The 22563-nt window shown below is 42.7% G+C and overlaps 1 protein-coding gene across 3 annotated transcripts in view; it reads right to left on the reverse strand.

Moving 5' to 3' along the window:
* Positions 1-2732: 2732 nt before the first annotated feature.
* The window catches only part of LOC121921836 (zinc finger protein 383-like), a 50749-nt gene continuing 30918 nt past the window's right edge, over positions 2733-22563 (reverse strand). Inside the window, exons 1-8 of one of the 3 annotated variants that reach the window (XM_042450442.1) lie at positions 18290-18420; positions 15302-16362; positions 13363-13492; positions 11895-11977; positions 11400-11526; positions 9192-9290; positions 6816-6947; positions 2733-5298 (exon numbers count right to left, since the gene is read on the reverse strand). In XM_042450442.1, the coding sequence (XP_042306376.1) occupies positions 4172-5298; positions 6816-6947; positions 9192-9290; positions 11400-11526; positions 11895-11977; positions 13363-13492; positions 15302-16117 (2514 nt within the window). In that variant the 5' untranslated portion in view covers positions 16118-16362; positions 18290-18420 and the 3' untranslated portion in view covers positions 2733-4171. Of the gene's footprint in view, positions 5302-6815; positions 6948-9191; positions 9291-11399; positions 11527-11894; positions 11978-13362; positions 13493-15301; positions 16363-18289; positions 18421-22563 lie in introns of those variants that run through there. The other 2 variants (XM_042450440.1, XM_042450441.1) reach the window with 2 other exon arrangements.

Genomic DNA, 22563 nt, shown 5'->3' on the forward strand with positions numbered 1-22563 from the left:
TAATAACATCTTTAGTATGTTTTTATTTATATTGTATCTGGTTCAGTTTGTAAGCTCCCCTTTAGCCCTAATTCTGGAAGGAAAGGGAGAATATAAGTAAAGATGGTGATGATGAGAGTTATGAAATGTAAATAGACTGGAGGATACAGAGAAAGGCTAACCTCCTTTTCCCAGCTTTTTCTAGTTTACGTCTGCCAGCATAAAGACTAGAAACTTGCAGCATACAGGTCGAGACTCCCTTATCTGAAATTCCAAAATATTCCAAAACCCAAAACTTTTTAAGTGGGTGGCTGAGAGAGCGAGACCTTTGCTTTCTGATGGTTCAGGGTACACAAACTGGGTTTCATGCACATTATTTTAAAATATTGTATAAAATTACCTTCAGGCTATGTATATAAAGTGAAATGAACTTTTGTGTTAAACCTCAGTCCCATCTCCATACAGGTATTCCAAAATATGTGTGTGTGTGTGTGTGTATGTGTGTGTGTACACACAAAAATCCAAAACATCTCTGGTCTCTAGCGATTCAGATAAGGGAGACTCAACTTGTACATGTTTTGAAGTCATTGTTGACTTATGACAACTTAATAGATTTCACTGAGTTTTCTTAGACAAGGAATACTAACTAGGTGGTTTGCCATGGTTTATTTCCTTGTTGTTGTTGTGTGCCTTCAAGTCGTTCCTGACTTGTGGCGACTCTATCATGGGATTGCCATTGCCAGCCTCTGAGGCCGAGAGAGTATGACTTGCCTAAGGTCATTCAATGGGTTTTCATGGCCAAGCTGGGATTTGAACCATGGGCTCCAGAGTCATAGTCCAATGCTCAAACCAATACACCACCTTATATTCCTTGGCGGTCATCCATCCAAGTTTTAACCAGGCCTGATCCTGCTTAGCTTTTAAGATCAGACAGGATCTGATATTTCCTTCTGTACAAATGTAAATGGTAACTATTTCTCCTGTGTATCTGTATATGTGTGTGTGTGTCAGGGTCAGGAAGTACCCATCCCAAATTCAACACCAGACATTGTCTTATAGTTTAGACCATTTATTGAAGAAGACTAGGCAGCGAGCCTCAAAACGCCAACGTACTGATAGACACAAACAAAACACCACATAGATAAAGACAGGGCCAAGTAGAGGACATATTCTCACTTTGAATAGGTATTGCTCATCTAAGGGCTTCCCAACAACAGACAGACATGTTTGTGGAACAGGCAAGTGGCAGGATAAACAGAAGCCACTTGAAACAACATATTTCCCACAAAATGAGGTATCCAACCTTAACCAGCCTCAGACAACAACACCCATTCAAAAGATGAACTTGTAGCAAGGAAGGGGAAACCATTAACCGTGTTTACGGAGACCGATCTAGGAACAAAAATCAAGAAAAGACTATGGGTGCATCTACACTGTAGTGTGGTTTGACACCACTTTAAGTACTTTAGCTCCATTCTATGGAATCTTGGGCTTTGTAGTTTTGCAAGGTTTTTAGCCTTCATTGCTAAAGAGTGCTTGGTGCTGAGAAAGACATGCACCCATACAATCATCCTTTCTTAACCAATTAGTACAGGATCTCACTCCCTGCTCTCAGAAGCCCTGGCTTTTAATCACCAACAGTGCAGAAGAAAGGGATTCACAGTATTTGGGAACAAGCAAAACACACCCTAAGGTGAGAGCTAATGGACCTATGGGCCAGGGTGTCACAACCCAAACGAACATGGAAAATCCAAATTCCTTGGTAAATACCTACACAGAGGGACACAGAGTCACAACTGCACCAATGATGTGGGGCAGACTTTCTCTGGAGGTGGTATCACTCTTAGACCTTCACCCCCCAATGTCTGCTTGTAGACGTTGGATATTTATTTGCCATGAAATAGATTCCAAATGTGACTGGCAAACAGAAAGGAGTATTTCAGGTAGTGGGCCAAGGCAAATTGTGAGCAGAGGAGGGCAGCATACAGGGCTTTTACACTAAGCACAGAACCTTTCCATTCCTGCCTCTTCCACAAGCGTGCTCATTAATTCTTTGTCATCTTTGAAAACCAGGCTATTATTTGTACATAACCAGGGTGAGCAACCTACAGGCTGCATACAGCCACTGGGTCCCACTTTTGTGGCCCCTACCAGTCCCTTAACACCCAATTAAAAAAAAAATCTTGGAACAATTTTGGGATGATTTTTGTCCCCAAACAATGCAGAAAGTGAAGTTGAAGACTGGCATCCATAGTTTTTTGTGGGTTTTCTTTTGGCTATGTGGCCATGTTCTGGAAGAGTTTATTCCTGACCTTTATTTCTGGTCAGCCAGAAAAATCAGCAGCAGCAAAACATGTTATAAACCATCCTGGGCATAACAACACTGAAATTCTATCATGTCAGAATGCACAGGGAAGCCATTGAAATCCACAAAGGCCAAGAAAACTTCAAGAGGAAAACGGAAACCCTAGCAAAGTTTGGCTACCAGTTCTAAAATCACGACCCAGCAAAATGCTAATGAAAACCCTCCAGGGTCAGGGGTTTTCCCAGCAGGCAACAATCACTAATAACCAGACACAAATTCTCTTTGCATATCCTCCCACCCTGAGGCCTTGCCATTCAACAGAACAACACACAGATCAATACAGAAATCACTCCTCCCTACCCAGGGTCACACTCCTCCCTACCCCACTCTCTTCCATGCCAGCCACAGATGCTGCTGAAACGTTAGGAATAAACTCTCCTAGAACACGGCCTCATCACCCGAGAAACCCACAAAAAACAATGCATAGTCTCCAAAATGCATGAAAACACACAAAAATGCCCTCCACACAAACAACACAGAACCCCGTACTACTTGCAAATACTTTCCCTTTCCTCTGCAGTCCCTCTCAAAATGGCAATGGGAAGTAGCACAATGTCACTTCCTGCTGCCATTTTGAGAAGGACTGAAGATGAAAAAGGGTTTTGACTTGCTGGGGGATGGCTGTGCCCATATCTGTCATACAAGGAAGCCCTGACAGTATAATATCATTAAAACAAACAGTAAGCCAACTCGCAATGCGTTTTGTGGACCACTTGTAGCAGGAAAAAAAGAGATGGTGGCAGTATTGAGATCAGCATCAGCAGTGTGAGCAGAAATACACTGAACATTTAACAGGAATGGGGCCGGACAGTAGCAGAAAGTTAACCGAAGTACAGTAGTCCTAACGCTTCCACATTTCAACAGACTAGCAAATCCTTTTCTTGGAAACAATTTACACTTAAAACTTCACAGTCTAGACAGATACATTTTTGACATACAGGTGTATGGTTACAATTTCAGGACAAAGGATGCTTACAGAAAGCCATTTCTGCATGTAAAACTGGGGGCAAAGATTGTGTCAAGGGTGAATACATATTACATGGACAGCACCAGACCAGTCCCACGAACTGCAAAATACTGGAAGTACAGTGGGCCCTTCCCTTATGTAGCGGCATATGCATACAATGCTGCACAGTACATGCACCATGAGCACACACACCATTGTTTTTCCCACAGCGCAGCTTCAGTGTAAGCTGAAAGCTGAGTATGGCGCATCCGCATATGGCAAGGGCATACTGTAATTCTCCAACTACATAACCAACCTAGACTAGTCTGTGTGATATTTTACACTTACTTTCACCTGCTTTTAGTTTTAGCTTGAAAAGCAACGGTGTTCTTAGAGCCGGACTTCAGGGGACAAGTCCAGGCTCCCATCAGGAGAATAAATTAAGAGGATCTCCCAATGTAACAAGGCTCAACTTCAGAGGAGATTCCCCCTCATAAGAGTGTTCAGTCCAGAATCTAAAATTATTTATCTGCACCACAGATAAACACCTGTCCTTGTGTCTAACGCCAGTTGAGGTAACGTATGTTATAAGATTTCCCGTTCTGACTCATGTATAGCACAATATTTTTCTAGCCAATTGGAGGAATTGAAAGGCAAAGGCAATTATCTTCCACGGGACACTTGCAACCTTCCAGACGTTTCCGGTTGGCCACTGTGGTTATGATCAAGAAGCAACTGTCTTTCTCTTATATGTCTTTACTGCAATATTTGAGAGGACCTGAATGAGAACAGTCATCTTCTCATGTGTCTCAAACGAGAAACAAAATGAGTGTTCACTAAAAAAAAATTGTTACGATACCAATTTTAAAAAAACCCAACGTTCATAATATTTCAAGTCTCGTGTGGGTTTTCTGATGGCGTAGGAGCTTATCTTTCCGTGGGAAGGTTTTTCTACACTCAGAGCATTCATGCGGTTTTGATTCCATGTGGGTTCCCTGATGCCTTATCAGTGTTTCTTTCTGGTAGAAGCTTTTCCCGCACTCCGAACACCCAAAACGCTTCTCCCCCGTATGGATTCTCTGGTGCCGAATTAACTGGGCACTCTGGCAGAAGCTTTTCCCACACTCCAGACATTCATAGGGCTTCTCTCCCGTGTGCATTCTCAAGTGAATGTCAAGATACGATTTCCTGCTGAAATTCTTGCCACACTGAAGGCATTCATAAGGTTTCTCCCCCGTGTGCATTCGCTGGTGTCGGATCAACTGTCCTCTCTGGCAGAAACATTTCCCACACTGGGGGCATGCATACGGCTTCTCACCAGTGTGGATCCTCTGGTGTCGGATCAGCTGCCCACTCTGACAAAAACTTTTCCCACATTGTGGGCATTCATAAGGCTTCTCTCCCGTGTGGATTCTCTGGTGTGTGACAAGTGAGGATTTGTTGCTGAAGCTTTTGGCACACTGAAGGCATTTGTATGGCTTCTCACCTGTGTGTATTCTCTGGTGAGTAATAAGATGGGACCGAGTGCTGAAGTGCTTCCCACACTGAAGACATTCATAAGGCCTCTCTCCCAAGTGGATTCTCTGATGTGCAAGCAGGTTCTCCCTCTGACAGAAGCTTTTCCCACACTCAAGGCATTCGTAGGGCCTCTCTGCTGTATGAATCATCTGATGCACAATAAGTCCTGACTGGTGCTCAAAGGATTGTCCACATTTGCGACACATGAGATGTTCCTCTCCTGCCCAAATGATGCCAATGTTATCCGCTGCAACATTTTCCACTTTCTGAATCGATATGCCCCACATCTTCACAGTCTGCTGCCACATCTGCCTATCGGATTCATAGCCCTGATCAAAGGGTTCAGATTTCATGGAAGCATCCTCTTGAGTGTTGCTGCTGTTGTGTGTCTTTATTTCTGGTAATGTTCCACCAGTTATTCCTCCTGATGACTTGGAGGAAACTTCTTGCGAAGTCACGCTGGTCTCATTCTCACTGGCTGTGCTATCACCTTCCAGAAAAAGAAATGGAGGACAAGAAGACATGCACAGGAATTACTCCATGTGGGAGGCAAGAAGGAAAACAGGCCACAAAACTGGATGACTGAGGAAAAATTAGATGACAGCATTTTGAGGTAGTAGCATGGATTCAGTTATTTCATATTAGAATATAATTTCCCTCTATTTCCAATGTTCAGGCTGTGAGTGCTGTTGATTATGGAGGTAAATGAGACCAGCCACATGAAGGAGAGATGCCAGCAGGCTTGGGGGGGATCTCAAGTATGAATACACACACACACATACACCCCTAAGGAAGTGTGTGTTTCCAAACACATGTGTATATGGACTCTTGGGGGAAAACAGAAGAGAAGGGTTGAGGGGAAATGGAATGCAATAGAGTCATAGAGTTGGAAGAGGCCCCACAGGCCACTGAATTCAACCCCTTGCTCAGTGCAAAAACTAGAGCATCCCCAGCAGGTAGCTGTCTAGCATCACTGTGAAGATGGCCCAGAGAAAGGGAACCCACCACCTCTCTAGATCATTGATTCGATTGTCGAACAGCTCACACTGTCAAAAAGACGGAATCCTGAACAGGAAGTTCTGTACATCGTAACATTTTGTTACAGCTCTCTGATTTATATGGGTTGAGTCTCCCTTATCTGAAATGCTTGGTACCAGAAGTGTTTTGGATTTCAGAGTTTTTCAGATCTTGGAATATTTGCATATACATAATGAGATTATCTTGGAGATGGGACCCAAGTCTAAACATGAAATTCATTTATGTTTTGTACACACCTTATACACATAACCTGAAAGTAACTTTATAAACAATTTTTAAAAATAATTTTGTGCATGAATCAAAGTTTGTGTACAATGAACCATCAAAAAGCAAAGGTGTCACCATCACAGACACCCATGTGGATGATTTTGGAATGTATTTTGAATTTTGGAATTCCAGATAAAGGAGACTCAACCTGTACCGGTTTTTTAATGCGTGCTAAGCAAACACAACAGGGGCCATGTCCATTGTTTTCTAAGAGTGCATCTACACTGTAGAAATAATGCAGTTTCACACAACTTTAAGTGCTGTAGCTCCATCCTATGGATTCCTGGCATTTGTAGTTTCACAAGGTCTTTAGCCTTTTCTGGTGCCTCACCAAACTACAGATCCCAGGATTCTGTAGGGCAGAGCCATAGCAGTTAAAGTAGTGTCAAACTGCATTAATTCTACAGTGTAGCTGCACCCTAGGAGAACAGTAGAGCATGGTGCTTCTCCTGTTTTTGCATGGAGTGCAGCAGGAGGGGAGGTTCTGATTGCCAGATATGGCCAACCTGCAAAATGGGTGAGGGCTGCATGTGGCCTGTGTTTTGTCCACCCCGGTGTTCACTGACTGACATCAGATCACTGGATTGTTAAGCAATCCAACTCTATGTCAGGAGAGACCCATGGCTGAATCTGGGGCATCTTGCATGCAATGGGGGCACTCTACCCACCCAGCTCTGTTTCCCTTACATCTTGTGGACTCACTCTCACAGTCCTGAGCTGTCAAACACATCGCTTTCTGGGATCTCCATGGGATTATCTCAGTGGTCTCTTTCAGTCCAAGTCTTTTCTGCTGTGGCAGGCTTTCCTCTGTAATGTCACTCGTAGCTGCAACATCTGTCAGATTAAAGAAAGAAAGAAAACAGAGAAACAGGTCCTGGATGTAGAGAGGAAGAAAACCTCAGAATCACAGCAAGAGACGGGGAAGAGAAAGGATGAACAAGAAGAGCAGAGAAACGTCTGCACCTTTATACCTTTTTCATATGAATATTATTTGACATATACAGGAAGCCCCCTCTTATTTGACGGGTTAGGAAATTGTTAGAAAGTGGAATTGGTTGAAAAGTGGAGCCCAGATTTTTTTAGCTTGCAAATACACTTTGACTACTGAAAACATAAATAACACACTATTGAATGCATGCAAAAGCTAAATTAACACACAACTGGCTCTTCCACCCTGCAGAAATAGAGGAGCTTGACACCACTTTTACTGCCATGGCATCACTCTGTGGAATCCTGGGATTTGTAGTTTGGTGAGGTATTGAGATGGGTCTGTCAGGGAGGTCTGGTGCCTCACCAAACTACAAATCCCAGGATTCTGTAGGATAGAGCCATGGCAATTAAAGTGCTGTCATACCGCTTTATTTCTGCAGTGTGGATACACCCAGTACAAACATACACAGAGACACATGTCTGAGTGGTCCCAAGTGAGCCTTGTAGGCAAGAAGAACTGACAAAAGAGAGGAACCCCTGTCAAATTAACAGAAATTGCCTGTAATTTGCAAGTGCTGAAAGAGTGAAGAGTCGGAAAGTAAGGCTTCAAAAAGTGTAGTGTTGAGCTGCAATTTTCCTGGGACATTGACTCTTTAAATCCCTAATGTTCCCCGTGTGATAAAGTCCAGAGTATCCAGATGGTTACAAAGGTTAAAACAGATACAGCTAAAATTGAGATCATAGCAAAGTTTAAAGTACAGCATAACTAACCTAACAACAGAATTAAAAGCAATTAAAGACACAATCATCAAAAAGAAAACTACAAATAAACAGTGCAGCACATTGTAAAAGCTCCTCTCCCTACTTAGCTATCAGCCCTCCAAGGCCTGGCAAAACAAAAAAGGGCCTAATCAAACAGTACTATTGGATCCTGGCTTGGGGATTCTGGGATCTGTAGTCCAAGGGCAGGATAGAATAGCAGCAGTGCAGTGGCACAGCCCATAATTCACAAAATCATAGAGCTGGAAGAGACCACAAGGGCCATCCAGTCCAACTACCTGCCATACAGGAATACACAGTCACAGCACCCAACTAGACTCTTGTAGTTGCACAAGTGGTTGTGCTTTTTCAAAGCTTGCAGGAGTGGGTCATTCATTACCTCCTTGCATTGGCAATTAATTCATTGGAGTATGTTTACATTTCATTCATATGCAGCTCTGCTCCCTCACAAGCTGAGAAAACCAGTGATTAGCCCAGCAAGGGATGCTGGGATCTCCCAGCCAGCTCTGTAGATGTCAAAACTGCCCACCACTATTGGGCTGTTACTACTGGACACCTCTGTTCACTCCCAGGAACATAAGGTAAAGTATCGCCTCATTCCCAATACATAATAAACTGCTTTTCAAACTGATCGCAACTCGTTTAAATGGCCCTTGTTCATTTCTGGTGCGGTTTGCTGAGGAGGGTGCAGCACTAAACTCACTTAAAACCAGTTCTTCCAGATCTGCAGCATTCCCTGCTTCTTTTGAAATGAATCGATTCAGTGCAAGTGTGAATGTGCTGTCTATTTGATTTGGTTCCTGTGGGGCGGTCACCCCTGAGAGGCAACTCCATGTTGAATTGATCCACTGCTGAATGTGAACGCGAAGTGGATTGAATTGAAACGGGTGGGTTCGATCATGGCTTGAATAGTGTGAACAGGGACATAGCCGGGGGGGGGGGGTTCTTGGGGTCCAGATCCCCCTTCCATTAGAAAAATGAATGGTGCATGTTGCTGCGCCGCCGCGCCCAAGCCCCATTATAATGGTGGCACTTAGTCTGGACCCCCCTTCCTAAAATCCTGGCTACGTCCCTGGTGTGAACATGGATTCAACTCAAAAAAAGATTTATTTTGTAGTGGGAATGAGGTCTTTAAGTACCATATATCAGCACAGCTTTGTGCTCTATCAGTATTACAGTGGATCATGGCCCCAGCCAGGGAAGTAATTTTTCTATATTTTGGTTAAAACCAAGGAAATAGGTGTCTGACAGCCATCACCTTTACAGTGCATGAGGGAAATAAAATTTAAGGGCCCCATTAGTTCTTAGGGGAGCAGGGTCCAGATTTTTCAGACACTAATAATCCCAACACACCAGGAGAGTAGCTACCTGCACTATTCCCTTTTCCTGTTTCTTCAGCATCCTGGATGAATGGCTCTCCTCCTCCTTCCAACAAGGAGATCAAATCCGGTTTGTGAATCGAAAATCCTAAGGGAATGGAAAGACAGGGATTTAAGGAACGATTTCTGCTGCTGTCAAGTGCTAAAAAAACATACTCAGCATCCAAGCTAGAAAATTTGCTCCTGAAATGGTCGGTCCATAATGGGAATTTTAAAACAACAATCATAGAATCATAGAGTTGGAAGAGACCCCCCCCCCCAAGTAATCCAACCCCATTCTGCCATGCAGGAAGACACAATCAAAGTACCTCCGACAGATGGCCATTCTACCTCTCCTTAAAAACCTCCAAAGAAGAAGACTCCACCACTCTCTGGGGCATCAGGAAGGTCTTATTAAAGTTTGGGTGGAATCTCTTTTCCTGTAGTTTGAGTTCTGCAATACCTGTAAATGTATGTCTTTAATTGTGTCTGATGGCCACAGAATACTGACTGACTATCGAAGTGTTGGATAGAATGGAGTACAGAGGAAAAACATTTGTGGGTGACATCTTAAAATGGAGCACTCCAAAATGCCAACCAAAAAAATAAAAAGAGAAGGGTTTCAACCTATGATGTGCAAAGCAAAAAATCCACCCCATATCATATACTCTGTGTGTGTGTGTGTGTGTGTGTGTGTGTGTGTGTGTGTATCCTCAAAACATGAATAATAGGATGTAACAGAATATAGTAATGGAGTGCATTGAAAATAATATCTACAATCCAATAAATATATATAAAAACTAGATATAACCCAACACACACAAATGTACAATATATATCAAGAAGATAAACACCACATAAACACCACATGGAAAACTATCATACACAGAATGCCATGTAAAATGTCAGAACAAAATAGACAAAGCTCCAAAACACACTGCAGAAATAATCCAGTTTGAGACTGCTTTAATTGCACTGGCTCAATGTTAGGGAATCCTGGGAAATGTAGTTTTGTGAGACATTTAACCTTCTCTGTCAGAGATACCTCTGGTGCCACTATAAACTACAATTTCCAGGTTTCTCTACTACTGAGCCAGGGCAGTTAAAGCAGTCTAAAACTGGATTATTCCTGCAGTGTTTTGGACCAATGGCACACATAAGACTTGATACCAATTAAGCAAAAGGCTTAAATTAATAGCAAATCCAAAAAGGTTCATGTGAACCCCCTCCCCATGACTGTTTGCAGATCTGTGATAATGGCCTTTACAAGACTGCCAGCTACTTTGGACTGTTTTCATCACAAGAAGTCACAGTTCTGTTTCCAGCTAGTAAAAAAATGCATGCCTGGGTTTTTATATATCTCTTTCTTTGGTAGTGGCTGTAGGTATTATTGTCATTTCGTTTTATTACTGCTTTCCACTATTAGATCTTACTATTCATATCTGAAGATTGTTTATGTATCCGGTATGGAGTTTTCCTGTTTGTTTGTTCTTTGCATTTCAAAAAGCAACATTTCACAGAAGATCCCACTTGTGAGGTAAAACCAGAGTGGCGATGTAACAAGAATGATTCAGAAAACTGGGGCTGTCCCTGCAATAGAGAGTTGGTTGGAACACATAGGCCTCATTCCCACTAAAAATACATCGTTTTTAGAGTTGAATCAATGACATGATTTAGCACTGAATAGACTTCACACTATCTGAGCCCTTGCTTTACCTACCCATTTCAGTTTAACCCACTTCATGTTCTCATTCAATGATGGATTAATTTAACATGGAGTCGCCTCATAGAGGTGACTGCACCACAGGAACCGATTCTGATCTGCAGCCCAATCACACTAGCGCTGAATCAATTTATCGTAAAAGATGCGGGGAATTCAGATGATCCAGAAGAAGCACTTAAATTGTTCTAGCGCTGGGGGGCCCTTGACAAACTGCACCAGGGATTTGGTGCAAGTATGAGCAAGGGCCATTTAAACCACTTCAAACTGGTTTGCAAACCAGCTTATTATGTAGTGGGAATGGGGCCATGAACAGCTAAGAATATTGTACATTTAAGAATTAAGTCATAAGAGTAATGGCCGCCTTGAATCCCATGATGGGAGAAAGGCAGGTATAAAGCCAAATAAATAAATAAATAAAGTAAGTCAGTGTAACTGGGGGTAACTTTAAACCAAACTTCCCTTTTCAAAGGAAAGTGTAAATGCCTAGAGTCTTACCCAAAGCAGCCATGTTTCTGTAATTTTCTAGCATCACTTCCCTGTACAAGGAGCTTTGGTCTTGATCCAGGAGGGTCTGCTCTGCCTCCGTGAAATGTACAGCCACTTCCTCAAAAGTAATCTGAACCTGAAAGAAGGAAAATATTAATTTCGCAACATTCTTGGCCACCCAGGAAAATTAACACAAGGTGGAGTATTCAAAGATATAGCCGCGTTAGTCTGTAGAATCAGTATGTAGAGAAGTCTTGTAGCGCCTTTGTAGCACTGAAAGTTAGTCTCAAAGGTGCTACAAGATCTCTCTACAAGGTGGAGCGTGTGAACCTCCCACATTTATCCCCATATAACAATCCTGAGTTAGATCCTGAGTTAGTGTGAAGAGTAAAAATAGGATCTCCCAAATTTCAGTTCACTACTCTTCACTGCTCTACCAAACTGGCTGTCAGCTATCGTACCTCCATTCATCTGACAACCTTCCTTGCAGTCCTCATCCCTTACCTGAGCTGGCACTAGGGTAGTATGAGGAAGAGATGACTCAGAATGTATCACAGGTGCCATTCCCTCGCTCACTATCTTGCAGCCTGGATAGTGGAAACAGAGAATAGTAATTTAAAACAATTTCCTAGGCTCTGAGAGAAATACGAAATTGCAAAACATAATCTTTGAGGTTTTTTACTTAAGAAAGGGGGGAAGAGATTTGATAGGAATAAATTCAATTATCACATAGTCCCCATAGGTCAAATGGAGCAAAAATACTGGTGGTTTATTTAATGTATATACTCATGTTTTAAGTCTAGAAATTTTAGTCAAAAAATTGACTTCAAAAACCTGGATCGACTTATACTACAGGTAATGTAAGTCCTCTACTTTAATTCTTATAAAAAAGGGAACCATCCCCAAGTGAAAGGCAAGAGCATTATCTGTCCTGGAAGCACTAACCCTCTTCTATTCTCTCATCCATTTAGCCTTTAGTGTGATCACAAACAGTAATGCTTGCTGGAATTTTTAAAGTACTTTGGCATTGTTTTCCTCTGCTTCATTCTTTAGATCCTTCGTTACACACCACTAAGTTTTACCCTCAAGTTATCCATGGGTCAGATCACAATTCGTAATTCTGGCCCCAAAACATGCCCTCGACTTATACATGAGGTCGACTTATAGTTGAGTATATGTAGTATATGCCTAAAGAAAGTAAAGAATGCCAACAGGCTTGGCTAAGCTAGATCAAGAAAAGGTGTAAACCATAGAGTTGAAAGGGGCTCTATAGGCCATCTGTTTTAATCCCCCACTCAATTTCAGAAATCCATCTGCAGCATCTCCAGCGGGTAGCTGTCCAGTCTCATTTGGAAGATGTACAAAGACCCCAGCACTTTGCTAGATAATTGGTTCCACGGTTGAACTGGTCCAACTGGCAAGACGCTCCTTCTAATGTTCAACTGAAATCTACCCTCCTGTAATCTGGTCTTACTCTCTGGGGCATCAGCGAACAAACCTGCACCCTTCTTTCGGCGACAGCCCTTTAGATATTTTAAAAGTGCAGTCATGCCAATCCTAAGTTTCTCTCCACAATGCTAAACATGCCCAACTCCCTCAACCCTTCCTCCTACGTTTTGTCTTCATACCTCTTCATATCATTGCTGCCCTTCTCTGAACCTGCTCCAACCTGTCTACAGACTTCTTGAAATGAGGTGCCCAAAAGCTGGCCAGTGAGACAACAAATGCTCGCATGATATTTTTTTGTGCTTTTTTGGTATCACTGTTTTGTAGACTTTGTATTTTGTTGTATTTTGACGCCTGGCCAAAACAGTTACCCCAGAATACTGCTTAGAAAGGTGATGTTTTCCTACTACAACACCCTGCCCATACAAGTAGGGATTCTGAGAGCTGTAGTCCAACAGAGACGTTCCTAAGCTCTACTCTCTCATGTCATTCTCCACATCCCTCCTGAGGCAATCCTGGTCCTTACCAAGCAAGCCACAATCTTCGTTGTCCACTGTTTCCGCTTTCATTCCTTTGTGCAGTGGCTGTCTTGGTTTGATAATATAAGGAAGCAGGAAGTCCCCAGCAGATCCCTCTTTTTCTGCCTCAGACAGCATCTGGAATAAAAGAGAGGGTCATCTCACATCTCACCATAATACTAATAATAACAGTGGACAGATAGGCACAACAAGGAAGGGTGGCACCAAAAAGTAATAGATATATCCTAAACAAGGGGTGGGCAGTCTTTTTGTTTTTATTGCCTAGGGCCACATTTGTTCACATGCCTTCATAGGTAATAAACCAAACTTTTTCTTTTGGACTTCAGCTCCCAGAATTCCTGACTTTTGGCCAAGCTGGCTGGGACTTTTGGGAGCTGAAGTCCGAAACATTAGGAGAACCAAAGTTTGGAAATCGCTATGTTTTCGATCCTTTGTTCATGGCTCTAAGTTTTACCCTCAAATTATCCATGGGCCAAGCCAAAATCCATAATTTCGACCCCCAAATCTGCCCTCAAATTAAAAATGAAATTGACTTATAGGTACAAAACACACTGCAGAAATAATCCAGTTTGACACCACGTTAACTGCAACGATATGATAACCCTGTTTAAATACTTGAAGGGATGTCATATTGAGGAGGGAGCTAGCTTGTTTTCTGCTGCTCCAGAAACTAGGACCCGGAGCAATGGATGCAAGCTGCAGGAAAAGAGATTCCACCTCAACATTAGGAGGAACTTCCTGACAGTAAGGGCTGTTTGACAGTGAAACACACTCTTTCCTCGGAGTGTAGTGGAGTCTCCTTCCTTAGAGGTCTTCAAACAGAGGCTGGATGGCCATCTGTCGGGGTGCTTTGATTGAGAGTTACTGCAGGGCAGAATTGGGTTGGACTGGATGGCCCTTGAGATCTCTTCCAAATCTATGATTCTATGATTCCATGGTTCCATGCTATGGAATTCTGGGAACTGTAGTTTTGTGAGACATTTAGCCTTCTCTATCAGAGAGCTCTGGTGCCACAATAAACTACAGTTCCCAGGATTCCTTCACATTGAGCCAGGACTGTTAAAGCAGTCTCAAACTGGATTATTTCTGCAGTGTGTTTTGGACTGTAGTCAAGTATATAAGGTTAGTACTGTAACTAAAATAATAATAATAATAATAATAATAATAATAATAATAACGGTAAAAATAGTAGACGGAGAACCCATTAATCTCTTTCCAGGGCAGTGTATCCCACTGCTAAACAGCTATTGCAGCTAAAATGTTCTTCCTAACATCTAAGTTGCCAGCCACCCTTGGTTTTATCTGCTAATAGTCACAGACAGGCACCTTGAACCCACCTGAAACCAGTTCCTGTAGGGCAATTCAGGTTTCCTAAGGCTTCAGCCTTTGTTAAAAAAACCAAAATATTTAAATATCAAAGCCAAGCCTATTAGGGTCTAGCTTTAAATCAGTAGAGTAGCAGAAATGTGTCCTTGTCTATGTATGCTTCTCTAGAAACTGAGACTAACTCAAAAACAACACAAGTAGCTTGAAGTTTAAACAAAAGTTTACTAATGGCTTTAATTTACATATGCATAAAGACTATATCCTAACCAAGCTAAGGAATAGTTCAAGTAAAGAAGAAATCTTTATCTCACCATCTTTCCAAAGAAAGTTGAGAGAGAAAGAAGATGGGGAACCCAACAGGTCAGCAGAAAATCCATGTGAGTCCATGTGCACTACCCAGAAGGGTGAGCGACCTGACTCACATGGTTTGTTTACCAATTTGCAAAGTTATTGCCTTGTGATTCAGTAAGAGCAGATGAGATGTTTGCAAGAGGGAGAGACAGCAGAATTTGCATACAGGAAAATTTATCTATTTAAGGAGGGGAAAGAGGAGAATGCAAAAAATCTTCCAATATTTCCTGCTGTATCTGACCCCCTCACCTGCCGTTCCCATCCCCTGGACTCTTCCTGGCTCAGCAGGAACTCCTCCGCCAGGTCCACTGCTTGGGCCAAAGTCTCCGGTCCTCCTCCTTTGACCCAACTCTGCATTTCTTGAGGCAAAATGGTCAGGAACTGCTCCAGGATCACCATCTCTAGGATCTGCTCCTTGGTGGACCTCTCTGGCTTCAGCCACTGACGGCAGAGTTCCCGGAGTAGATTGCAAACCCCACGGGGTCCCTCCATCTCCCGGTAGTGGAAATCCCGGAACCGCTTACGCTGGATCTCAGTCCCAATGTCCTCTTCTGCTAGAACATCTTCCTTCGCTGTCTTGTGATTTTCTTCATCTCCAGTGTCCAGATTCTTAGAATCTTTGGGACCTTCTCCATTGGCACCTGGTGATATCGCGGCTGCCCCATCTGCTGTAGGCCAGTGGCTGTTTTCCATTTCTCCTTCAAAGGAGACTAAAGATAATTCACTGGCGTTCTTTTCAACCCACTGTGGCTGTGGATCTTCCCAGATCATCTGAGAGGGTTGCAGTGCCCTCAAAAACTCTTGCCACTGGACTTCCCAATGTTGGGCCAACCCTTCCTCCGGCTCCTGCTTAACCTGTAATGGGAGCCATTTTGGGAATCCTTTGGCAGCCCCAGTGGCGGCAAAATGGTGGCCCTTCCAACCATCTCTTCTTGGTCTCCAATCCCTATAGGTCAAATCGGGTGCTTCTGCCTCTTCCGTTTTAATGCCCGCAGAAAACCTGTGAGCAAAGAAATGCTGAAATTGGAGGTCTAGTGCTGCCACAGCACCTCCTTTTCCAGACATAGTTTGACCTCAGAAGGGATGGTTTCCCAATTTTCTTCTTTTCCCCCCCACCAGATACGTTACAGAGAAAACAGTACAGGCACTGGCTTGGAGGCCTGTAAGTCATCCAGTCATTCAGAAAGGCAGTGACATTGTGTTGTTAGGATCTGAAGGTGTGGACAATGGGTAATACAATGAACTGTAAGCAGGAATGATAGGCAATGCAGAAGTCGGCTTCATTTCTAAATCAGGAGGAAGTGGGCTCCCTGAAGGGAAAAAAGAACACACAAACCACAACAAATTAAAACAAAACCAAGAGTCTTTTTTGTAGGCAATACTTGGTAACAGAGATGTCAATTTGTTGGAAATTTGGAAGTCATGCAAAAAAAATGTTTTTCTTTGGGGTGGAATTGACATTTTTGGGAAATTGTAAAATGTAGTATTAGTAACTTCACAGATTAAAAGGTCACTTCTTGGCTGCATCCACACTGCAGAAATAATCTGGTTTGGCACCACTTGAACTGCCATGGCTTAATGCTATGGAATTCTGGAAACGGTAGTTTTGCGAGGCATTTCCTTCTCTGCCAGAGAGCTCTGGTGCCACCAGAAACGACAAATCCCATTATTAAGTAGCATTGAGCCATGTCAATTTGAGCGGTGTTAAAACTGCATTAATTCTGCAGTGTGGCAGCAGCCTAGAAGAGGAAATTTCATCAGGTCTTGCTTGGCAGGTCTTGCTTGTTATGACTGAAATTCCCTCTTCTGCATAACCATTAAAGACACAGGAGCCATCTCAAATTTTCACTTTGACAACCCTAAGAAACCGAATAGATTAATATCTATTGCAAGACCTTTGTCTCAAAGGCTCCAGCAACTCCTGGTGTTGGGGAATCCAGAGTAGATTTCTTCAGGATCTTGGAGGACCCACTCTTCCTGCTATACTCCCTACCCTGCAACTTTTTTGTTATGTCAAATCTTACCAAAGTGCCAACGCCCTGTGTCCTACAAGTCCCAGAACATATTCTTCCAGAGAACTCACAAAGATAACCGTGAAGGCAACAAACCCTCTGCTTTCCTACTCAGCACCTGAAATTAAGATACACTGCTCCACAACATGAAGGTTCCATTCAGATTATCAACGCTAATACCAGGGATCAGGGAGAAATTACTGTTTTGGACTACAACTTCCAGAATACAAATACACACATAGCATGGCTAGCAGAATGTTAGGCTGGCATCACACTGGAGAATTAATGCAGTTTGACACCGCTTTCACTGTCATGGCTCCATCCTATGGACCCCTGGGATTTATAGTTCTCCAACAGAGAAGGCTAAACACCCGGCGAAACTACAAATCCCAGAATCTCATCGCATTGAGCCATGGCAGTTCAAGGATTGTCAAACCGCATTAATTCTGCAATGTAGAGGCAGCATTCTAAATCAAAACAAATACAAAAAGGAAGGATCTCAACTACAGATGGATTCATAATTATATTCTACATACTAGTATACACTATATAATAACCATAATAATATAGTGATTATGTTCTTTATCTGCTCTATTTATTTCCAGTGGTCTTGTATGGCTTATACATAGAGATCGCAGAAAAGGCTCTGACTTTGGCTGCTTAATTTCCACTCCCTCCCCCCCTCCCTGTTTTTATCACGGCTGGCACTTTGGGACCCAGGACACAAGATCAGCACCTTTTGCTCTTTTTATAGTTTCTCTGTCCAGTATTTCCACTCTGCCTTTCCAAATAATAATAATAATAATATTTTTAAAAAGCATCCAAAGCAGTGCACCTCTGAACACAAAGCAAGCTCTAAAACCAATTCAAAGCCTTACACTACAGCCATCAAAACACAGCAAAAACAATTTAAATGGTCGGTGGTAAGGAAATCTCTTTGCATCCTTCCCTTTTTAAAATGATGATGATGATGATGATGATGATGATGTCTAGAAAAGACCCATAAGAAGAAATAACCTGGCCAGGTTGCATGTTATTTGCAATCCTTAGGCTAAGAATATAGGATCTCTCTACTTTAATGCCCAGGGGTCAGCCCTGGTGATCTTTCTCCTTTGGGTATCCTCCCATCCATCCTTTGCTGATCTGCCTTCCCTTTGTCCATCTCCTCTTTCCCTTTGAATGCATCCCATCATCCCATACAGCCCTGCACACCTCACTTGGGTACCTTTTGGGATTTCTCTCTGTGAACCAAGGAAGGGCTGAGAAAGCCAAAGAGACAGTTCCCCAAGTCCTCTCCAAAAAAGGGAGGAAGGCAAAAACAAAAAGAAGAAGAATACAGGAAGCTCTCTTTCCTCCATCCCTCCCTCTTAAGCTTTCATGGGCCTTTCTAGGCATCTCAGCTCAGTCTGTTTTAACCCTTTAGAAAAAAGAATAATAGTATCTGCAGCTCACCAAGTCCATATGTTCTTGGGCACAGCTTCTTTACCAGATCATTTGGTACCCAAGAGAGAGAAAGAAATTGTGTGGAAAAGGTGCGTCTGCATTGTAGAAATAACACAGTTTGACACCACTTTAACTGCCATGGCTCTAGCCTACAGAATCCTGAGATTTGTAGTTTGGTGAGGCACCAGGGTAGAGAAGGCTAAGGGCTTGGTCAAATGAAAAATCCCAGCATGCCATATGGGGCTTATAGGACTGTAGATCTGCATTATTTTTACAGTGTAGATGCGCCCTGGGACAGGTTCCTATGCCACCAAAAAAGAGCAATTCAATATGTTTCAGCAAACTTTTTATTCAAAACTAACAATATGCGTGTTTGAAATTAAAGAACCAGATCAAGTCAGGGCTGCATGCATAAATAAATAAATAAATAAGCATTCTGAACCTCCTAGAGATTATCTGAAAGCTTCTTCCAAAACGTATCCAGGGCCAATTTGTTATTTCTTTCTCCTGCTTCCAGTTTTCTTATTACAGTCACCCCTCCATTTTCGTGGACTTGAAATCCGCATCCCTCACCCATTTGCAGGTGGCAAACAGAAGGGGACAAAATGGGGCATGCCCCCGTGGCCTATGCCCACAGGTGCCTGTGGATGCGCGCTGCCATTCAAGCTAATGGGCCTTGAATATAGGCAAGTTTCTATTTTCATGGGGGGTTGGGGTGGGTCTGGAACAGATCCCCCACAAAAACGAAGGGGCGACTGTATTTCTTTTTGGGTGATCTCTATTCTTTTTCCTTCAAAACATGTTGTGGGAAGCTAGTAAGGCAGAATCATCTGCTTTACTCCTTTCTGTTGGGCTGCGTATGCATGGTCAGTAAGGGTCCTTGAGGCAGCTGCTTCTTATCTTGCCTGATGTAGGTCTGGCTATGGGATGAAGACAGATTTGGTTGCCTTGGTGGATGACCTACACTGGGAACTGGACAGGGGGAGTGTGTCCCTGGAGGTCCTGCTGGACCTCTTGGAGACTTTTGATACCATCAACCATGGTATCTTTGAGTTGTCTCTCTGAGATAGGACTTGGGAGCACTGTTATGAAGTGGATCTGGCCTTTCTTAAAGGAGCCAATTCAGAAGGTGGTGGGTGGGTGGCTGTCAAAGGATAGTTGATGCCAAGCTGGGGGGAAATCTGAAACCCAAAGGGCTGGCAGCTACAAAGAGTTATAGTGCAGGAGACACTTAAGAGAGTCCCAAGTTTGAATCTCGCAGTGAAGAATTGGCGGGACAGTGAGCATCACTGTCACATAATTGGTGGAAGCGGTGGTATAAAAAAGATCCATTGTGCTGCCATCCAAGAAAAGTAATTGGGTGGGTGAGTCTTTCGTGACATAATTGGTGAAGGTGAGACTATGGGAGGAGTAGGTTCGAAATTTGTTGATGTTTCGTGTGCTCTGAGGGGTGAAGAGCCACTGAGGCTAGGAAAGGCCACTGTGAGAGCAGTTAGAAAGGGTTTTAGCTGCCCAAGAAAGGGACAAAGAGTGTCCTTAATTAAATTATTGTAGTGTCCTACAGAAGACATAGTGTTTGGTGAGTAGTGAACTCACAGGTACAAAAGATATAAAACTTTAATAAAGGTTCTGTGAGAATTTAGGAGATTATCAAATGAGCAAAAGTGATGGGCCATCACACATGGGATGTGCCCATCACTATCGCACAATTACATGAAGATTATCATATCATGTTGTGTGACATCGCAATAATCGTGTCATTACCCTGTGAATAAACAGAAAATTTCCTGTCACTTTTTATTAATAGGATTTTCCCATTAATTAAAAAGTGACACTAGAATTCCTCTTTATTCACAGGATAATGACACGGTTATTGTGATGTCGCACGACATCATTTGATAATCTTTGCGTTATTGCGCAATAGTGGCAGAAGCATCCCACTATGCTCCCCTCAACTGATCCACTTCTCCTCTGTCATCCATCCAGCCTTTAGTTTGAACACAAATAGTTATGCCTGCTGGAATTTGGTTAAGTTCTTTAGCATTGTTTCATCCTTTAGATTCTTTATTACATGCCCCTACATTTTACCCTTGACTTATCCACAGGTCATATCAAAATCCATAATTTTGGCACCAAAACCTGCCCTCGACTTATATATGAGGTCAATTTATAGCCGAGTATATACAGTATATAAAGCTATAAAGAACCAGTTGCAAAGACAAGCTAAAGAAACTGTTAAGCTGTGTAACTAATAAAGTATTTATACGTCATAGCCCTCTGTGAAAACACCATCAACTAAAAGAGATACTGTATTCAGCCTGACTTGTAAATAAATTTCTTACTTTGCTTCAAAAAGCACTGTCTGTAGTAATTTCAGAAACGCATTAAAAATGCTACCAACATTGAGAAAAGTCTTTTAGCTTTGGGACACACTGATAGTGGGTGTGTGGCTGTCAAAGATAGTTGGTGCCAAGGGGGGGGGGCAGAATTGAAACCCAGAGGGCTGGCATCTACAGAGAGTTATAATGCAGAGCACTTAAAAGAGTCCTGAGTTCGAGTTTCACCAAGGACGTAGCCGGGGGAGGGGATTTGGGGGGTCGGGGACCCCCCTATCAGGCTGGGGGCATTCAAGCTCCTTTCTCCTCCCTCCATTAAAAACCCGGCGAGGGAAAAGAGGAAAGACAAAACAAAAGTTCCCCTTTTCCCTTGCTCCGTGGCTTTAATGGAGGGGGGAGGGAGGAGGAAGGAGCTTGAACGCCAGTTTGCAAGCTCAGAGAGAGAGAGAGAGGATGCCCTGTGACTCCTTCGCTTTCGTTTCTTCAGAGTCGGCTTCCACTCCTCCTCCTCCTCCTCCTCCTCCCCCTTCCTCACTTGTGCTTTTGCAGAAGAAGGAAGAAGAAGGGAAGGAAGGGAAAAAGGAGAAGAATAAGAGGGATGGAGAACTGAAGAAAGGGAGGAAGGGGAAGGGGAGAAAGAAAGAAGAAAGAAAAAAGGAAGGAAGGAAGCTTCTAAAGAAAATATAAAGAAAGAAAAGGTGACTTCTAACTTTAGCTGTTATATCCCATGTACAATTAGTATAATAATAATAATAATAATATAATAATAATAATAATAATAATAAATAATATCCCTTACCCAAAATTTGCGGATTAGATGTATTTTGGATTTTGGAGTTTTTCAGATTTTGGGTTATTTATATACAGTAATATGTCTAATGGGATATTATACTGGGATGGGATCCATGTTTGTTTCATATGCATCTCATAGACATAGACTGAAGGTAATTTAATGCACTATATTTTTAAAAAATGTTTGTGCTTCTGCATCTGAGCTTCAGCAAAACCCTGAGACCACTTGCCTTGTATAATTCAATAATTCAGTCATTGATCTAAACCTTCAGGATTTCCAAGTTTCTCTGAGTTGGGGGTCAGACCAGATGCTCTCAGGGTCAGTTTGGGGTTTTGGAAGGTCCAGAGAGAAAGGGACTCAGACTCTACTCTGGACATTTCTCCTGAGAATGGACTCATGTTTTCAAAAACAGCCATTTCTGGAATTTTGCAACAACAAAAAAGAGGTGGGTCTGTGATGCAAAAGGCAAGAGGCTTCCTTCCAGCCTTGTTTTTTCTCTTTTTTAAAAGACAAATAGAATAAAAATACAGTTAGCTGGCCCTTTTTCAGCATGTCAATGGGGATGCTTTGATGGAGGAGTTCCTGAATGGAGCAGATGGGGTTGGACTGGATCAGGGCCCTTCGTGGGGTCTCTTCTAACTCTATGTTTTATGATAATTAATATATATTGAATCAATCTAAGATGATGAATCGTGGCTGTGGAGTCCTATGGCCCTGCTCCGGCAATGCTAGATGCAGGCCCCATCATCCAGCAGCACCACGACTGATGGGAACTGCAGTTTAATAAGGCTGCACACTGCAGAATATTCCAGTTCGACACTGCTTTAATGCTATGGAAAAAACCTGCGATTTGTAGTATGTTGTGCCACCAGAGCTCTCTGACAAAGAAGGCTAAATGTCCACAAAAACTACAATACCCAGATATTG

This window comes from Sceloporus undulatus, chromosome 2, assembly GCF_019175285.1.
Source record: "Sceloporus undulatus isolate JIND9_A2432 ecotype Alabama chromosome 2, SceUnd_v1.1, whole genome shotgun sequence".
Lineage (NCBI taxonomy): Eukaryota > Metazoa > Chordata > Lepidosauria > Squamata > Phrynosomatidae > Sceloporus > Sceloporus undulatus.